The sequence below is a fragment of the Amblyomma americanum genome, chromosome 2, assembly GCF_052857255.1.
Source record: "Amblyomma americanum isolate KBUSLIRL-KWMA chromosome 2, ASM5285725v1, whole genome shotgun sequence".
Lineage (NCBI taxonomy): Eukaryota > Metazoa > Arthropoda > Arachnida > Ixodida > Ixodidae > Amblyomma > Amblyomma americanum.
Genome location: NC_135498.1, coordinates 65,632,374 through 65,646,918, shown reverse-complemented (window position 1 = coordinate 65,646,918; position 14,545 = coordinate 65,632,374). Strand labels below are relative to the sequence as shown.

The 14,545-nt window shown below is 44.0% G+C and overlaps 1 protein-coding gene across 2 annotated transcripts in view; it reads left to right on the top strand.

The window, feature by feature from the left end:
* LOC144121333 (GMP synthase [glutamine-hydrolyzing]-like) overlaps positions 1–13,837 on the top strand; it is a 36,629-nt gene extending 22,792 nt beyond the window's left edge. For both annotated transcript variants that reach the window (XM_077654500.1, XM_077654501.1), the window contains exons 8-14: positions 870–1,058; positions 2,006–2,285; positions 3,338–3,453; positions 3,846–3,971; positions 6,175–6,293; positions 7,531–7,834; positions 12,757–13,837. In XM_077654500.1, the coding sequence (XP_077510626.1) occupies positions 870–1,058; positions 2,006–2,285; positions 3,338–3,453; positions 3,846–3,971; positions 6,175–6,293; positions 7,531–7,834; positions 12,757–12,858 (1,236 nt within the window). In that variant the 3' untranslated portion in view covers positions 12,859–13,837. The remainder of the gene's footprint in view (positions 1–869; positions 1,059–2,005; positions 2,286–3,337; positions 3,454–3,845; positions 3,972–6,174; positions 6,294–7,530; positions 7,835–12,756) is intronic.
* The last annotated feature ends 708 nt before the right edge of the window (positions 13,838–14,545 follow it).

The window sequence follows — 14,545 nt, the reverse complement described above, 5'->3', positions numbered from 1 at the left end:
CAGTGCGGTTCCCACACGATGAACCACCAACTAGCTCCTGCAATCGCTCTCTTGAAGGCTGCAGTTGACTGTGGCCCAGGCAAGAGCTAGTTGTGACAATTCTACGTTAATGTTGGTCATGCATTGCTTCTAACAGGATGCTTGGTTTGTTGAATGATGACCACTAGTAGCTAGTAAGCTGCTGCATGCTTCATGGTCTTATCAGGATGTTATGCATCTGCATTTAGGATCCCATGATCTAGATTGTGCATACAGTGCATTTGCACATCTTACTGTGGTCTTTAATTGACTGCCACTGTCAAACTAGTGCGGTATGCAAAGATGCCACACCACTAGAATGCATGTGCACTGATAAATGAGTTCGCTTTACTGGTCTCGGGTGTGACAGTTGACATGTATCCAAATACAAGTGCAGTGAAGATGGAAAATGGCCATTGTTGTATGGAGGCTTCAGCAGTATGTATATGCATTGTCACACATTGAATTTTCTTGCAGCCATTGTTGTGACTGATATATCTTGTGTCCATCTGTTCACACAGAAAAATGATGGCAGTGTTGTATGCTTGAAAGGATAGTCTATAAGCAGCTCACCAGGCTGAGCGCAAATAAAGTATGCTGAAGAAAAACATGTGGAAATGCACGACATTGCCTCTATTGCCTCTTTGCTCATTCAGGCTAATAAATTTTGCAATCTATTGGTGCCTTAATTCCTTCGAGATGGATGCTCACGAAAAGGGCACTCGAAAGGGTGATAAAACTCATGACAGGTTATCTTTTTAAGAGTGCTGCTCAAGAAATCAGTCAGTATGCCAAAGTGTTGATGGCCGCTTGAATGACGCACCGTCCGTGTCCTTTGCATGTTGTGCCAGGTGGAGCAGTCCCTGAAGCACCTGGGCCTGCGGCTGCGGGTGGTGGACGCGTCGCACCAGTTCTACAATGGCACCACCACGGTGCCCATTGACCCCAAGGACCCCCAGCGCAAGCGCACCACCAAGATGCTCTGCCAGACAGCGCACCCCGAGGAGAAGCGCAAGATCATCGGGGACACCTTCATGCGGGTGCGTTGCATGATTGGCTGGAATGGGCCAGCATTATGGAGTGCGAAGGAATGGGTGTAGGAGTCCCACTTTATGAGTGATCACAAAGTTGGTCGTATTTGGTGTTAGCCTGCTTTTTATGAGCCACAACAGTCTGTGTTCTGTCATTCATTTGGCAAGACACTCATTAGTTCATGGCCACAAATAAGTCTTATTGTTGGGAAAAACAGCTGCTCTGGTCAGGGGCTTGTCTGTCTCACAAGCACACTAAGCGAGTTTAAATGGCACCAGTTTATAATGAGAAGGCTATGTTAAGAGTTGGCAAAGTTGTTTTTGGATTAGCCGATGCAGCACGCGAAATTTTGAAAGCGCAGAAAAAATCCTGCTGCAACTGCGCAGGTGGGTGTACTGAAATAAAGTTCCCGAATGAACCTAGTTGTGAGTAGCACTTCTCCCTTCCAGTTCTATTGTCCAGTGTCTTCACCTGTGCTTTCAGTTTTCCTTTATGTTAGGAAGTGTTCAGGCAAAGGCTGATAGTAATGAGGTGAAGCATGGTCAACTGGTGACATTTTGGGGTGAAATATTTGATTAAAGTTTTGGTATGGGCTATAGTTGCTTCGTGTTGAAACTTTTAGAAACAGCGCGAAAAAATGAGGATGATGGAAAGGCATATTTACAGACAAGACAAATGCTGGTCTTATCTGTAAATGTGCCTTCCCGTCATCCTCGTTTTTTCGTGCTATTTCTACAAGTTGAATATTTTATCTTAGGCATAAAATAGGCAAAAAATTCAGACATATGAAGGTGGCAGACTAAGCGCACTTCCAACTAAAGTTTTCTTCATATCTGTGTATTATGTTGTACCTACCACTTCTTCCACGTATTTAACAGGTTGATACTTGAGAGATTGCTGCTGTTTTCGCATGTTGTGGATGGCTGACTGTTGGCCTACTGGCGTGTCCATTCAGGTGGCCAACGAGGTCATTACCGAGCTGCAGCTCAACCCAGACGATGTGTTCCTGGGGCAGGGCACTCTGAGGCCTGACTTGATTGAGAGTGCCTCACACCTGGCCAGTGGGCAGGCGGATGCCATCAAGACGCACCATAATGACACTGACCTGGTGCGGCAGCTGCGGGCGCGTGGTCGTGTGGTTGAGCCCCTCAAGGACTTCCACAAGGACGAGGTGCGCGCCCTGGGACGGGACCTGGGTCTTGCCGCCGAACTCGTCCAGAGGCACCCCTTCCCTGGTGGGTCTTCTGGGTTGGGAGGGTACAATGGGCATCATAAGGGTTGTACAGATCCCAGGATGTTTTGTGTTTTCTTGTGCGTTTGTGTCGGCAGTTTTGACTAGGATAATTTTAGTAAATGTGGCAGTTTTCGTATTGATGGTACCTTGAAAGAGCGCAGCTGACTATCAATAATTCGAAATCGTAGGGGACTGAAAATTTGTTTGAATTGCGCAGAGTTTGAGTGAAAAGGGGCCCTTTAATCCACTTTATGTAGATATGACTGAAGCCTCATTACAAATAGACTGGTGGTTCAAAATAAGGAAGCTGAAGTTAATCAGAGTCCATTTTGTATGTGGGAAGTTACATTCAAACAAGCCTGTATTTAAGCAAGATTTTCTAGTTCTATTTTTATGTAAAGGCTTTTATAGAGTGGCCTGACATTTTAATAAGGGAGTAATTACTCATTGGCATCCACCCGAGCGCAGCCATGCGGCTACAAAGGAAAGCTACACAGCTTTCTCAGAAACTTCACAGCTAAAGAAAAATTCGTCCTTGTCCGGGGTTCAAACCCGGGACCACTCCACCTTGAGAGATTCCCCTGAAACATTTGACCATGACTTGGCTGTCATTAGTTAGAACTTGCCTTTTTGAGCAGCTGATTTGTTCAAACTAATACTTTTGACACATTAACAACAAGTATGCTAAAAAGCCTCCCCTTAATTTGAGCTATGTGTAATTAAAATACTTTTGCTGTCCCTTTTAAGCTTGAATTATTAAGATTTGACTATATTGCAATATTTTTATTGTATGTTGTGTCAAGTCCGTGTAAGTTGTTTTGGCATTACTGATTAGCAGCAGTGCTGATTTTTCATATTTTCATGATCCTGAGCACGTTTTCTTTGGCATTTATGATCATCAGAAACCTCGGTGTAAGAAAGTGAGGAATTTGAGAAAGCTAAGGGGTTAAAAACTTCTGTTTTACCTGTTAAGAAGTATTGCTTTCCTACATTTCAGTGTTTATTGTTAGCTTTCAACACGTGCTTATGGGTGGTTGTCTGTTGTGGTTTCAGGCCCCGGACTTGCTGTGAGGGTTCTATGTGGTGACGAACCTTACATGGAGAAGGACTTTTCGGAAACTAGTGTATTAGTCAAGATCATCATAGACTACTCCAGCTCACTAAAGAAGGTGGGCTCTTGATTTTACTTGAACGCACTAAGCGTCCACTTTTTTGTGTCTGCCTGTTGCCCAGAACATGCATTATTTAGTGAAACTGGATGCAAGTATGAACCTAGTTCTCATTCTTAGAGAATAGGTTTTTGGAAGCATATTTTATACCAGTATCCTTGCATTATGCCTGTTTGACTATTGTTGAGGGTGTCACACATTTAGGGTATTTGAGCATTGGTTGTGCAGATGTGCCAGAGAGGAGCGTGGTTTGCACACTGTCTTTGCAATAATTATTTTGAAAATTGTGCACGGTGGTAGCTGTTGTCTACATTTAAGGAAGGCGACTTCTTGTCTTTCATGCAAAAAAAAAACTGCTCGCTTCTAAGTGTCACCACCATATCGTTTTGTAGAAGCACTCCCTCATCAACCGGGTCCAGAACGGTGCAACGGAGGAAGAGTGTGAATTCCTCAGCCGCGTCTCGCAGCAGTACAAGCTCACGTCCACCCTACTGCCCATCAAGAGTGTCGGTGTCCAGGTACGTGTGGCTGTCGTGCCACTTTTAGGCGCCATTCTGGTTTCTATTGGTACTTGTTAGTTGTTGTTAGTTGTTAGTTGTAACACTGTTCATCTGTGCTTGTAGTTCGCTATACGTTTGATGTTATTATTCATCTGGGCACTTAAAAACTTTGTTGTGCCTTATGCAGTGGGATAAGCTCTATTATTATTAATAATAATAATAATAATAATAATAATAATAATAATAATAATAATAATAATAATAATAATAATAATAATAATAATAATGAACACGGTCGATACACATTTCAGGACGACGCGAATTCATATAATTCCCTGGAGTGTATTTTGTAGAATATGAAGAATTTTGGATATTCCAAACTCTCTCTTGCGTCACTATGGATGATTTGAACACGTGAGCGATGGTCGCACCCTTGAGCACTAAGCGCTGCCTGTACATCACTGACGCCACTATTGTTAGTCGTGCAGTGCGCACCACGAGCGGTGAGCGGCAGTGGACACATCGTTGACATTGCCCTCGCCATTCATGCTTTACACACCGCGAGTAGTGAGCTGTGGTCGCGTGGCCTTACATAACTCCTGTTGGCCGTGAATAGGTCTGTGTGAATTCATTTCCCATGCTTCTGCATACGGATTTTGTTTTGGATGATATGAAGTTTCAGATGCGAATTTTTTCGTGGCCTCTGAGGTAAGTATCATCGAGATTCTACTGTAATCAAAATAACAGTAATAAATTAGTGATGATGAAGGAGGAGCGAGCAGAACAGGAAATTGGACTATTGCTCACTGCTTCTTCCACAAAATGCTGGCACTGTCAGCTGGATCCCTAGACTGAATATGTTAACAGGTCCAGTTTAAAGTGCCGGCGCAAGGCAAACGGCTGGAGTGTACATGTTATGCCACAATGAAAATGACTCCTAATGGAGGCCGTGCATGAGATAGTTTCCTAAAGCAAGCAGGGTATGGAAATTCATAATGGAAAGTTCAATATTTTTCAGCAGTAACCTTATATATTACAATACCTACAGCACCCATAGTTGGACGTTATAATAATGTCCCCCCTCCCAGTAATATTGGGAGGGGGGAATTGTACATGCGACTTGTCGGACAGTCATCAGGTAGAAGGTATGGAGATTTACTGAGTGATGTATGCGGCAGAAAACCAAAACAAAGCAGGACAACCACGTGAGTAAGAAATTTGCCATCAGGAGCACAAAATAAAACACAGTTATGAAAACGAAACAGTTATGAACAAAAAATTCTGCTAGGCAGAGAAAAAAAGATGCAGGTGGTACAGTAACAGTGCTTCTTTTTCTGCTTAACAAATATCAGTGTCAACGTAAAAAAAGGCAATTAATTTGTTCAAGAATGAAAATTACGTGGAGTTCTCCTCAGTATCCTTTGAGCAAGGATGTGGCTTTTGAAATTGTTAAAAATGGCCAAAGGATAGTTTGTCTTTTAATCATTGTATCCACCCGTATGCCTCGTTTTGTGTGCTCTCTTGAAGTTTCATTGGTGGAGTCTTCTGGGAAGCACTCTTAATGAATTGTTTCATGCACTGTGGGGGCACTGCATATCTGGGAAATGCTCGAAAAATCGTCTTTCTCCATTGCAATTTTCTGACTAGATACCCACCTTGTGTAGCAGATTTCTTCACGATTGTTTCGTCTATTTTGATCCCCTTTGTTTTGTTGCACTCTCAGAACTTTGCTTTATGTGATGACATTCTTGCTTTTTCATTTTGATGAATTGTACATTTTTTGTTTGACATCTTTCTTTAGTTTAGACATGTATTCCAACTGCTTTGTAAAAAAAGGAAAAAAAAGAAGTGTAATGGAAAAATATCTAAGAATGTCATCACGTGTAGCAAACATTCAGAAACGCAATGAATGTTGAACCAGTCTTCCCCCATGTTTTGTCTAGTCTGTACATGTTTCGCATGGTGTAGGAGAGAAAATATTTGTGCACTTAAATGCATTACTAACATGTAGAAGAAGTTTTATCAAAATCCGCCAAAAAACAAAAAAGTTGCTTTTGAAAGCTGTGCCCTCTGACGACCCATATGATATGTGCTACGCTGATGCTTGAAGTTCGTTCTGGCTTTTTCAGTGTTCTCTGTGTGGCATGTCTTATGTTAGGTGTGTTTTGCTTCTGGTGGCGTTGTTGGTGAACAAAAAAATTTTCTCTGGTGTTGTTGGTAGGGTGACCGGCGGACATACAGCTACGTGGTGGGCCTCTCGTCAACGGAGGAGCCCACGGACTGGGAGGACATTATGCGCCTGGCCAAGCTCATCCCCAAGATCTGTCACAACATCAACAGGTATGCTACACCATGCTGGACATAGTGGCATATGGCATTTGTTCTGCTCATCATGAGACATTTAATTCGTAGCCAAAAGTCAAAATAGGTGTGCCACTATTGAAATTTCAGTTTTAAATCCATTTTTTGTTAAAAACTGCTGACAGTGGCCTGAAATGGATATGTTCGCTCAAGAAACTTGTTGGCTTAGTGCTGTAGTATACTGAGAATGAAGCTATGGTGCTTGCTATAGAGTCTTATTTATTCCTTATAACTATATCCTTCCTGTTCCTTTTTTATTGAGCAGGTGACATTGTGCTTCTTCTGGTGGCAGCTGCTAACCTGTTGCTTTTTCCTTTTTCATTTTATTTGGTCCATTTCTTATTGTCAACATGGTTGATAATTGTAGCAAAATATTATAAATTGTGAGTGGATAATAATTCCTGCCATGCAATGGACAGATCATTAGAGGCACAAGGAAAAGTATGTGAAGCTTCTTAATTATGGTTACACCACTCAGGTCGAACAAGACGCACGAGAGCAACAGCCAAGTGTGTCTTTCTCCTGCCTTGTTCCTCCCTCACTGTGTAACCCTTACTAGTATGTTTCACCACCAGCTAGTTCAAACTGCTGCCATAATCAATGTTCATTTTAGCCGCTGTGGAGGCTCATTGGTTACTGTGCTCAGTTGTTGACCTGAAAGGTGTGGGTTCGATCCTGGCCACGGCGGTCGCATTTTGATGAAGGCGACATGCTAGAGGCCTGTTTACTGTGCAGTGTCTGTGCACGATAAAGAACCCCAGGTGGTTCGAAATTATCGGGAGCTGTCGACTGTGGCATTCCTCTTAGCTTGATTCGCTTTGGAATGTTAAACCGTAAGCCTTATCAAATGAAGGTTCATTTTATGCGTATTGCTGGTGTTGCTGTCTTGCTTCTTCAACGTGCGCAGCACCCTCGTCCAGCAGCATTTGGTTCCCTGTTCGATCCTTCGGCTTGATTGACAGGTGGTGTCAAGGTTGTGTTGTTACCCAACAACTGCTGGTTGACTGTGCTTCACTTGTTTGGTGAAAGGTGCGGAACCGCTGGGAGAAAGTGTGAGAGATTCGAGAATCTTTGAGAGCGGTATGCAGACTGCAGACACATGGTTGAGCATATTGTGCTGAATAGTAGTACAACTGCCATGCACACTCCTGTGAGCCTTGCAAGGGAATGAAACCTTTGCTTTTCTTGAGGAGGCATTTCATTGCTACTTGTGCAGGGTGGTGTACATCTTTGGTGGGCCTGTGGCGTTCCCCGTGCAAGACGTGACGCCCACGTACCTGACCCCGCTGGTGCTGAGCACGCTGCGGCAATGTGACTTTATTGCCCAGCGGGCACTGCGGGCATCGGGCTACACGCCGGCCCTGTCGCAGATGCCTGTCATCCTGTTGCCCCTGCACCTGGACCGGGACGTGGTGAGCCGGCAGCCCTCATGCCAGCACTCGGTGGTGGTGCGCACCTTCATCACCCAGGACTTCATGACGGGCATCCCCGCCACGCCCAACAGACACCTCCCCCTTGATGTGAGTGGGTGCCCTGCAGGGTTTTCTTTTTAAGTATTATTTGTCTGGAAGGTTGGGGCGGGGTGCCGTGTGTATCGAAGTGTGCGCCATAGTAACACCCAACTGAGCATTGCTTCTGAAGTCTTGTTATTTACATATTAGCAGTTTACATCCTTTGCTTTTATGTTTTTACATTTTTCTCTTTCATGCCCGTTTTTACGCTCATTTTGCATTTTTTGTTTTCGCATTTTTTTACATTAGAGAAGCAGAGCTTCTGAGCAAGTTATGACATATAAAAGTGACATCTTAGTTCTGTTCCGCAAAAGCAGGCATATTTAACCTTGCGTTTGGTGCATGACAACCTTAGTTGCTTTTGCACCGTGAATACCGTAGCAGTACAATTCGGGACGCATCTAGAGGCGACACCTGCCCATCCTTGGAGTGGTCAGTGTTGCAGTGAAATGAGCTTGGAGGGGTCTGCAGAGTAGACTGTGGTCATGAAATGGTTGGGCTATGACTGAGATGAACTGTAGCAATGATGTCAGATCAATGCAGCTGAGCTTGCTTTGCGTAACACCAGGCAACACGCTCTCTACTGAAAAACATTTTCATTCTTTCACCTACACTCGTGATGGGGTTTTAGGACTTGAGGTGTAAATGTTAGGGCTGCCTAGGGCTCTGCCGTATTTATTCGAATCTAGGCGTATAGTTTTTGTAAAAACACGAGATATGAAACTCTTAGGTCAGCTTAAATTCCAGTGTTTTGTCCTTGTACTCTATAAACGCTTGTAAGGGCCGCACCCGTGTATGGGCTGCACCCCATTTTCACCAAAGGAATATTACTGAAAAATAATAATATTCGTGTAAGGGCTGCACCCAAACTTTTCAAGACTCGCGTAGGAATAGCCTTCGAAATGCATGTGCCTTGGCCTTCGCGATCAGCTCCGGCTGCGAGCAACGGCGCACTTGATCGCGGAGGCAACGCATGCAGACAGGAGCTTTCAGGTGCCGCCCACGGATGGCGCCCGAGGTGGCAGCTTATCATCATCATCAACTTTTTCCTCCGTTGCGAGCTCCTGCTATCCATATCGGCATCAGTATCACCAGCTCCACTCTTTTGTGGCTGTCAAAGGCACGGGAGTTGTGGTAGCGCGGTAGTTCGCTGTCGTTGTGGCTTTCGTGTGCTGTCGCCGAGCGTTGCAGTTTTAGCACGATAAGGCAAGCACCTTAATAGCTACATGGCTGAGAGTTTGCTGTCGGAACACGGTAAGCGTGCGGCGGGCAGGAAATTCGACGTGGCCGATAAGTGCGTCCGACGATGATGCAACCAAAAGGATGCACTAACGAACACAAGCTGTAAAAAGCGCGCTTTCCGAGGCAAGCTGTTCAAGTTTCCTGAACTGGAAGAAGAGCTGCTCTGCTAAGTGATGGAAGCGCGGAACGGCTACGTGTTGACAGCGGAAATGATGTGCCACTTGTTGTAGGATGAGCGTACACCAGAGCACAGCACCAGCTTGGAGTCGGAATACTCCGCGAGTGACGATTGAACGTAGAATAAATGCCGCTCATTCCCTCATTGTTGTGTTTTTACTTTAAAAATTTTTTTTTTCGCACATCGCATGTATGGGCCGCACCCCGAAAATTGGCCCTTAAATCTGGAAAATAAAGTGCGGCCCTTACACGCGTTTATACGGTATTCGTGATGAACCTTTTGCTTAAGCCGCAGCGAGGAGGGCCTTCACGGCCCCGAAGGAAGACTGCCACATCGAAATTGAATCAGCACTGGCAGAGTTTGTGAAATAGCGGAGGTCAGTGGCATTTCCAGTGATCGCAGAAGTGCTACAGGCCAAAGTGAGTGAGCTGGCTAGAGAGCGAGGCATTCTACGGTACCTGTGAAATGCATGAGCTAACTCCAGTAGGCAGCATCAAGCGTGTGTCGCTAGGAGTTGTGACTAACTGGAGCGCTGCAGCCTTGGTTGACATATCCCGTAAAGTTTGGTAGCGCGCTCGTTCCGAAAGTGCAGCATTTCGAGTGCACTTGGTGGCACAGAAGATTGTGCCCTGTGTGAAAAAGACGGTGATAATGAGGTTAGCGATGATGAAGGCGAGTGAGTGGGAGCAGGTTTGTGGAAATAAATGTTGTTTGCATGCTGTCCCTTCTGTCATTCTCATTTGTTTCTCCTGCCGGCTTACATTCGAGGAATTCTTTTTTTTTTTTATTTGGTCTTTCGGGTGCCAGCCTGGAATCGAGGCTGGTCTAGATTCGAATAAACGTGGTAGTAGTTCGCATTGCTGAACTGAAATGTCATTGAACTGAACACAATTGGGGTAAAACTGAACAGAACACAGCTATGTCTGAATTCACTTGCGCTATGTATATTTGTGTCCCAGTACTAGCATGCAGTTATACAAGAAGAGCTGCAAGCCCATGTTCATAACTAAGCGTTACGGGCTTCCTGATTTGTCACGTGGCAACCCATGTTGGTGCAGTAATGCTGCCGGGGTATGTTGCATGTACTGTACACTAATGTAACTCGTTTTCTTCTGAGTTTATTTATTTATCATCATACCCACAGTGCCATTATCTGGCATTACAGTGGGGGGGATTGAAAAAGAAAAAGTACACAAATACCACTGCGTGTAGGTGGTTAAAAAAAAAGATAACATTGAGATAGAAAGAACATGAAATTATTATGCATAAAAAATGAAGAAAAAGAAACTGTCACAGCATGGAGGAAAATGAATCATTGGATAATATAGACACTACATCCTCGGGCAGCTTGTTCCATTTCGAAAATGTTTTGGGGAAAAATGACATATATTAAAAAGGTCAGTCTGGCATCTGTATTCAACTTGAAGTGAATGATCTATCTGTAAAGACTTATAACCAGGGTTGACTATATATTTGGTTCTGTCTATTCCAGTTCTTGAATGAAATATATTATGAAAATTTTAAACGCAGAACTTCCTTACGTTTTTGAAGTGTGTCCCAACCCAAAGCTTATTAGCGCTCGTTACTCTGAAATATCGTCCATAGTTATTAAAAACAAAATTAACGGCCAAATTCTGAACTCTTTCTAGCTTTTGAATGTCAAGCAAGGATTTCGGGTCCCAGACTGTGCAAGCGTACTCAAGTATGCTTCTAACATTTTTATTGTATTATACAGCAGTTCTTTTGTCTTTAAAAGGAAAAGTTTTGCGTTACGTCGTAGGAAGCCCAAAACGCGGCAGGCTTTGGCAGTAACAAAATCCACAGTTCTTCGGTTTTAGAATGCATCTCATGTTATATTCGGAACCAAGGAACGAATATGACGCGATTATTTTCTTCTCGCTGCTCCTCAGGATAGCTACAGCAACTTTCACCACCAAAATTCCAACCTGCAAGCAGAAGCCAACTTTCAACGATCTTGGGACCGCGTGGAGCGCGCGAGCAGAAAATGGGGCGGCTGTGAGAATGGAAAGAAGAAAATGTGGATCGTTGAGGAAGAGAAGACATAGAAAGAGTTGAGTGGAGCAGAGGAATGAAGGAAGGATAAATTGGTACCGGACTGGACAGCACGAAATACAAAGAGCAGCTGTGGGATAGCATTGGTGGAATTCACTGCTGTATTGGTATCGGAAGCTTTGCTGCGCTTGATGATGTCACGCGTATCTCTGAAGCAATGCGCCTCGAGCAAATTTATGTATTCGTTGCTTCCGTATTTTAGTGTGCCATTTCCATTTTTCCCGGAATCCTTGACTTAGTTGGGATACCATGTTGAGATTGCATTATAATATTATTTAATACTTCTTTTTTAAGAAATTTCATGCGGTCTCATATTCCTCCATCATTTTGTATTTGTGGTCGCATTGTATTAATGTGGCTGAAATAGGAATGGATTCCACATTTGAATTCATACATGCAGAATGGGTGATATTCAGCAATTAATAATTGCTGAATATCACCACTGGCAAGGGCATATACTTGCCAATTACATGTCCTTGCCAGTGTTGGGCATTGCACTCCAGTTGTGAAGTTTGAAGGAGCTGTAACCCCTTTTGTTGGCCCCCTTATGTTATCTTCTTTCCTTGTGTAGCTGCTGGGAGTAAAAGATGTTCAATTGTCTGTTGTCATTGAGGACTGCTTTCTGCCATTCGAATTGTTTGCCCTGTTTACTGCATACTTTTGTTTTAATAGCAGTTGTCTGTGGGACTGCTCCCAGAAAGCTTGTTCACGACAGCATTGTGGCTACAAAGATATGGACACTACTTTCTGCTCTTTTAAGGCGAAAGCCGTTAATGGCACATGCTCTTGATCGACATCCTGTCCATCCATTACGTCACCATCCGGAAGTCATGACAACGGAAGTGACGTCATACCCTCCATTTGTCCGTTACGCTCTTCAACTCCATAAGAAAAAAAAAATCTTTGTGCGCGATTGGATTCGAACCACCATCCTTCTGTTCCGCAGCCGAGCGTGCTAACGACTGCGCTACTTCCTGCCAACGCATATGTAGTTCTCTTTTTCTAGGACGCTGGAGAGTGTTTGCAGAAAGGCGTCGAATCAGACGGATGCCTCCCAAGCGCCCTCCAGTGTCTCCAGCATTTAAGATTCACAAACAGTTGTGTACTTAATTAACATCTTAACCACACATCAGCGACACAAGCAGCAACACCGCGCTAAAGGCTTTTGCCTCACCGCACTTTAGGTCAACAAAGTTCCCCCTTGAATTTTTTATTGGAAATGTAGCTTTGAAAATTTTCTGCATCACTAGTGGCATTAACAGGCCTTCATAACTTTTGCAGAGCCCTTAGCTACAGTTCAGTCTGCTTTTTAATTGTTTCACCTTATGCGTGTGTGTGCTTGTGCATGTGTGCATGTGCACACTCTTGAGCCTTATGTTCCCCAGTCTCCAAAAGGTGTACGTCGCAACTCGTCCGCTTATTGTGCTGTTCCGTGCAGGTGATCAAGAAGATGGTGAACGAAATCCAGGGAGTCCCCGGCATCTCTCGGGTCATGTATGACCTCACGCCCAAGCCGCCGGGAACGACAGAGTGGGAGTAGAGAGAGAGACGATGCACGCTTGTGACAGCATTGACTCCATTGTGCTCCACCGCCTCTACAATGGCCCAGGAACCCGACTTAATTTTTTTCGGCGTTTTTTTTTGTTCCTACCCCATAGCATTCACACGTCGCTGCAGTGAAATGTCGTCGCGTGTCTTTGCATGCTGGTCGTTTATTTTTGATCCCGATTTGAACTCCTGCCGTTTTTCACCATACTCTCATAATTGTTGTAGCTCTTCAGAAGCTTTTTTTATTTTTTTAGTTAAACAAGCCACTTTTGTGGTATAGTCAAATATGGGATATTAGAGAGGACCGACCCAGGAGCAAAGTTACATTAGCCTTGTTTCGAAAACTTCCGATGTGCAGCTAATTTTCAGATATTACTTTTTACTCCTTGCATTCGTTGCCCTCTTGTTTTTGGAAGAGCTGTGCGTACACGACGAGAAGTTTAAGTGCTACAACTCATGTACTGTTTTCTACTATGCCGTGCGGGCAGTAAGGCGTCTGGTATGATGTGTATACTGTTGACAGTTTAGTCTGATTTTGTCTGATTCGTGTTGCAAAGTTTTTGCTTGATTTTAATATACGTTAATAGATACTGAAATAAATACTAGCCATTGCTCCTTGTCTTTTACCTTGAAAGCGTGTTGATGCAGAGGGACATTTTCTGCTCCTAAACAAATTGAACCAGGGGGTTGATACAGGCATAATACAGCTCCCTTTTTTTTTTTTTTTACTGCAACCTCTATTATTTTCTAGGAGTGCATTGGGGTCCCAAGAAGGCTGTCTGAAGCCCTGCGTTGCAGTACAAAATTTGTGCACCTAGGAGATACGTCTGCGTTTTTGATGAACTCTTGCGGCACGAGCAGAGAGATTTTGTTGAGTGGGTGATGCGCGACTAGTAATTGAGGTGAACTGTGTCCCTGTGTAGATTGTGGTTAGCTGGAAGACATTAAAAGAAGAAATTTTGGCAACTGTATCGGAAGCCTGTGTTTCTTAGCACTTTGTCACACATTGCTGTCATGCTTTAAATATTGTGCCAGATGTGAATGCTTTTTTCTGTGTATGAGAAACATAGAATTGTAGTGGGTGATCTATTGCACCCCTGATCAATTACTACTGTGGTGGAAAGGAGAAGGTGGCTGAAATGGGCCGCATTTGCCTCTGTGAGGCTATACCTAGAGGAGTTTCATTCTTGCAACTGTTAGAAATTCTCTTATGCCCCTGTCACATGGCATTCCTCAAAGACCTTTCCAGCAAAGGCAGTTCTTTTCGCTAAAGGACCGAAAGCTCAAAGGAGCAGTGGTGCTGCTACACGGTGCAGCCCAAACGTGAAACAGTCGTTGAGGCTTGGCACCTGCTGCTGTGCTTGAGGCGGCTGAAGTAAGTGTGTTAAAATTGAAGTGGGGTAGTCTGTTCATTCGTTGAGCTCAGACAATTTTTTATTCTAATTGCTTCCTTAAAAGAACTGCAACGCCTACGCTCATCAGCAGTAGCAGGTTTTATGTACTGCCTTGGCCATCAGGGGCGCTCGGTGTTGCTGCAACACTTCTACTGATTTGAAAGCTGGGCATAAAATATAAACACCCGTACAAAAAGCAAAGCCAGACACACCTTTCATATCTACGTTTTCAAACATTATTGGCTGCATCTATCTTTTTTCATTGCTTTTACTTTTGTAGCGATA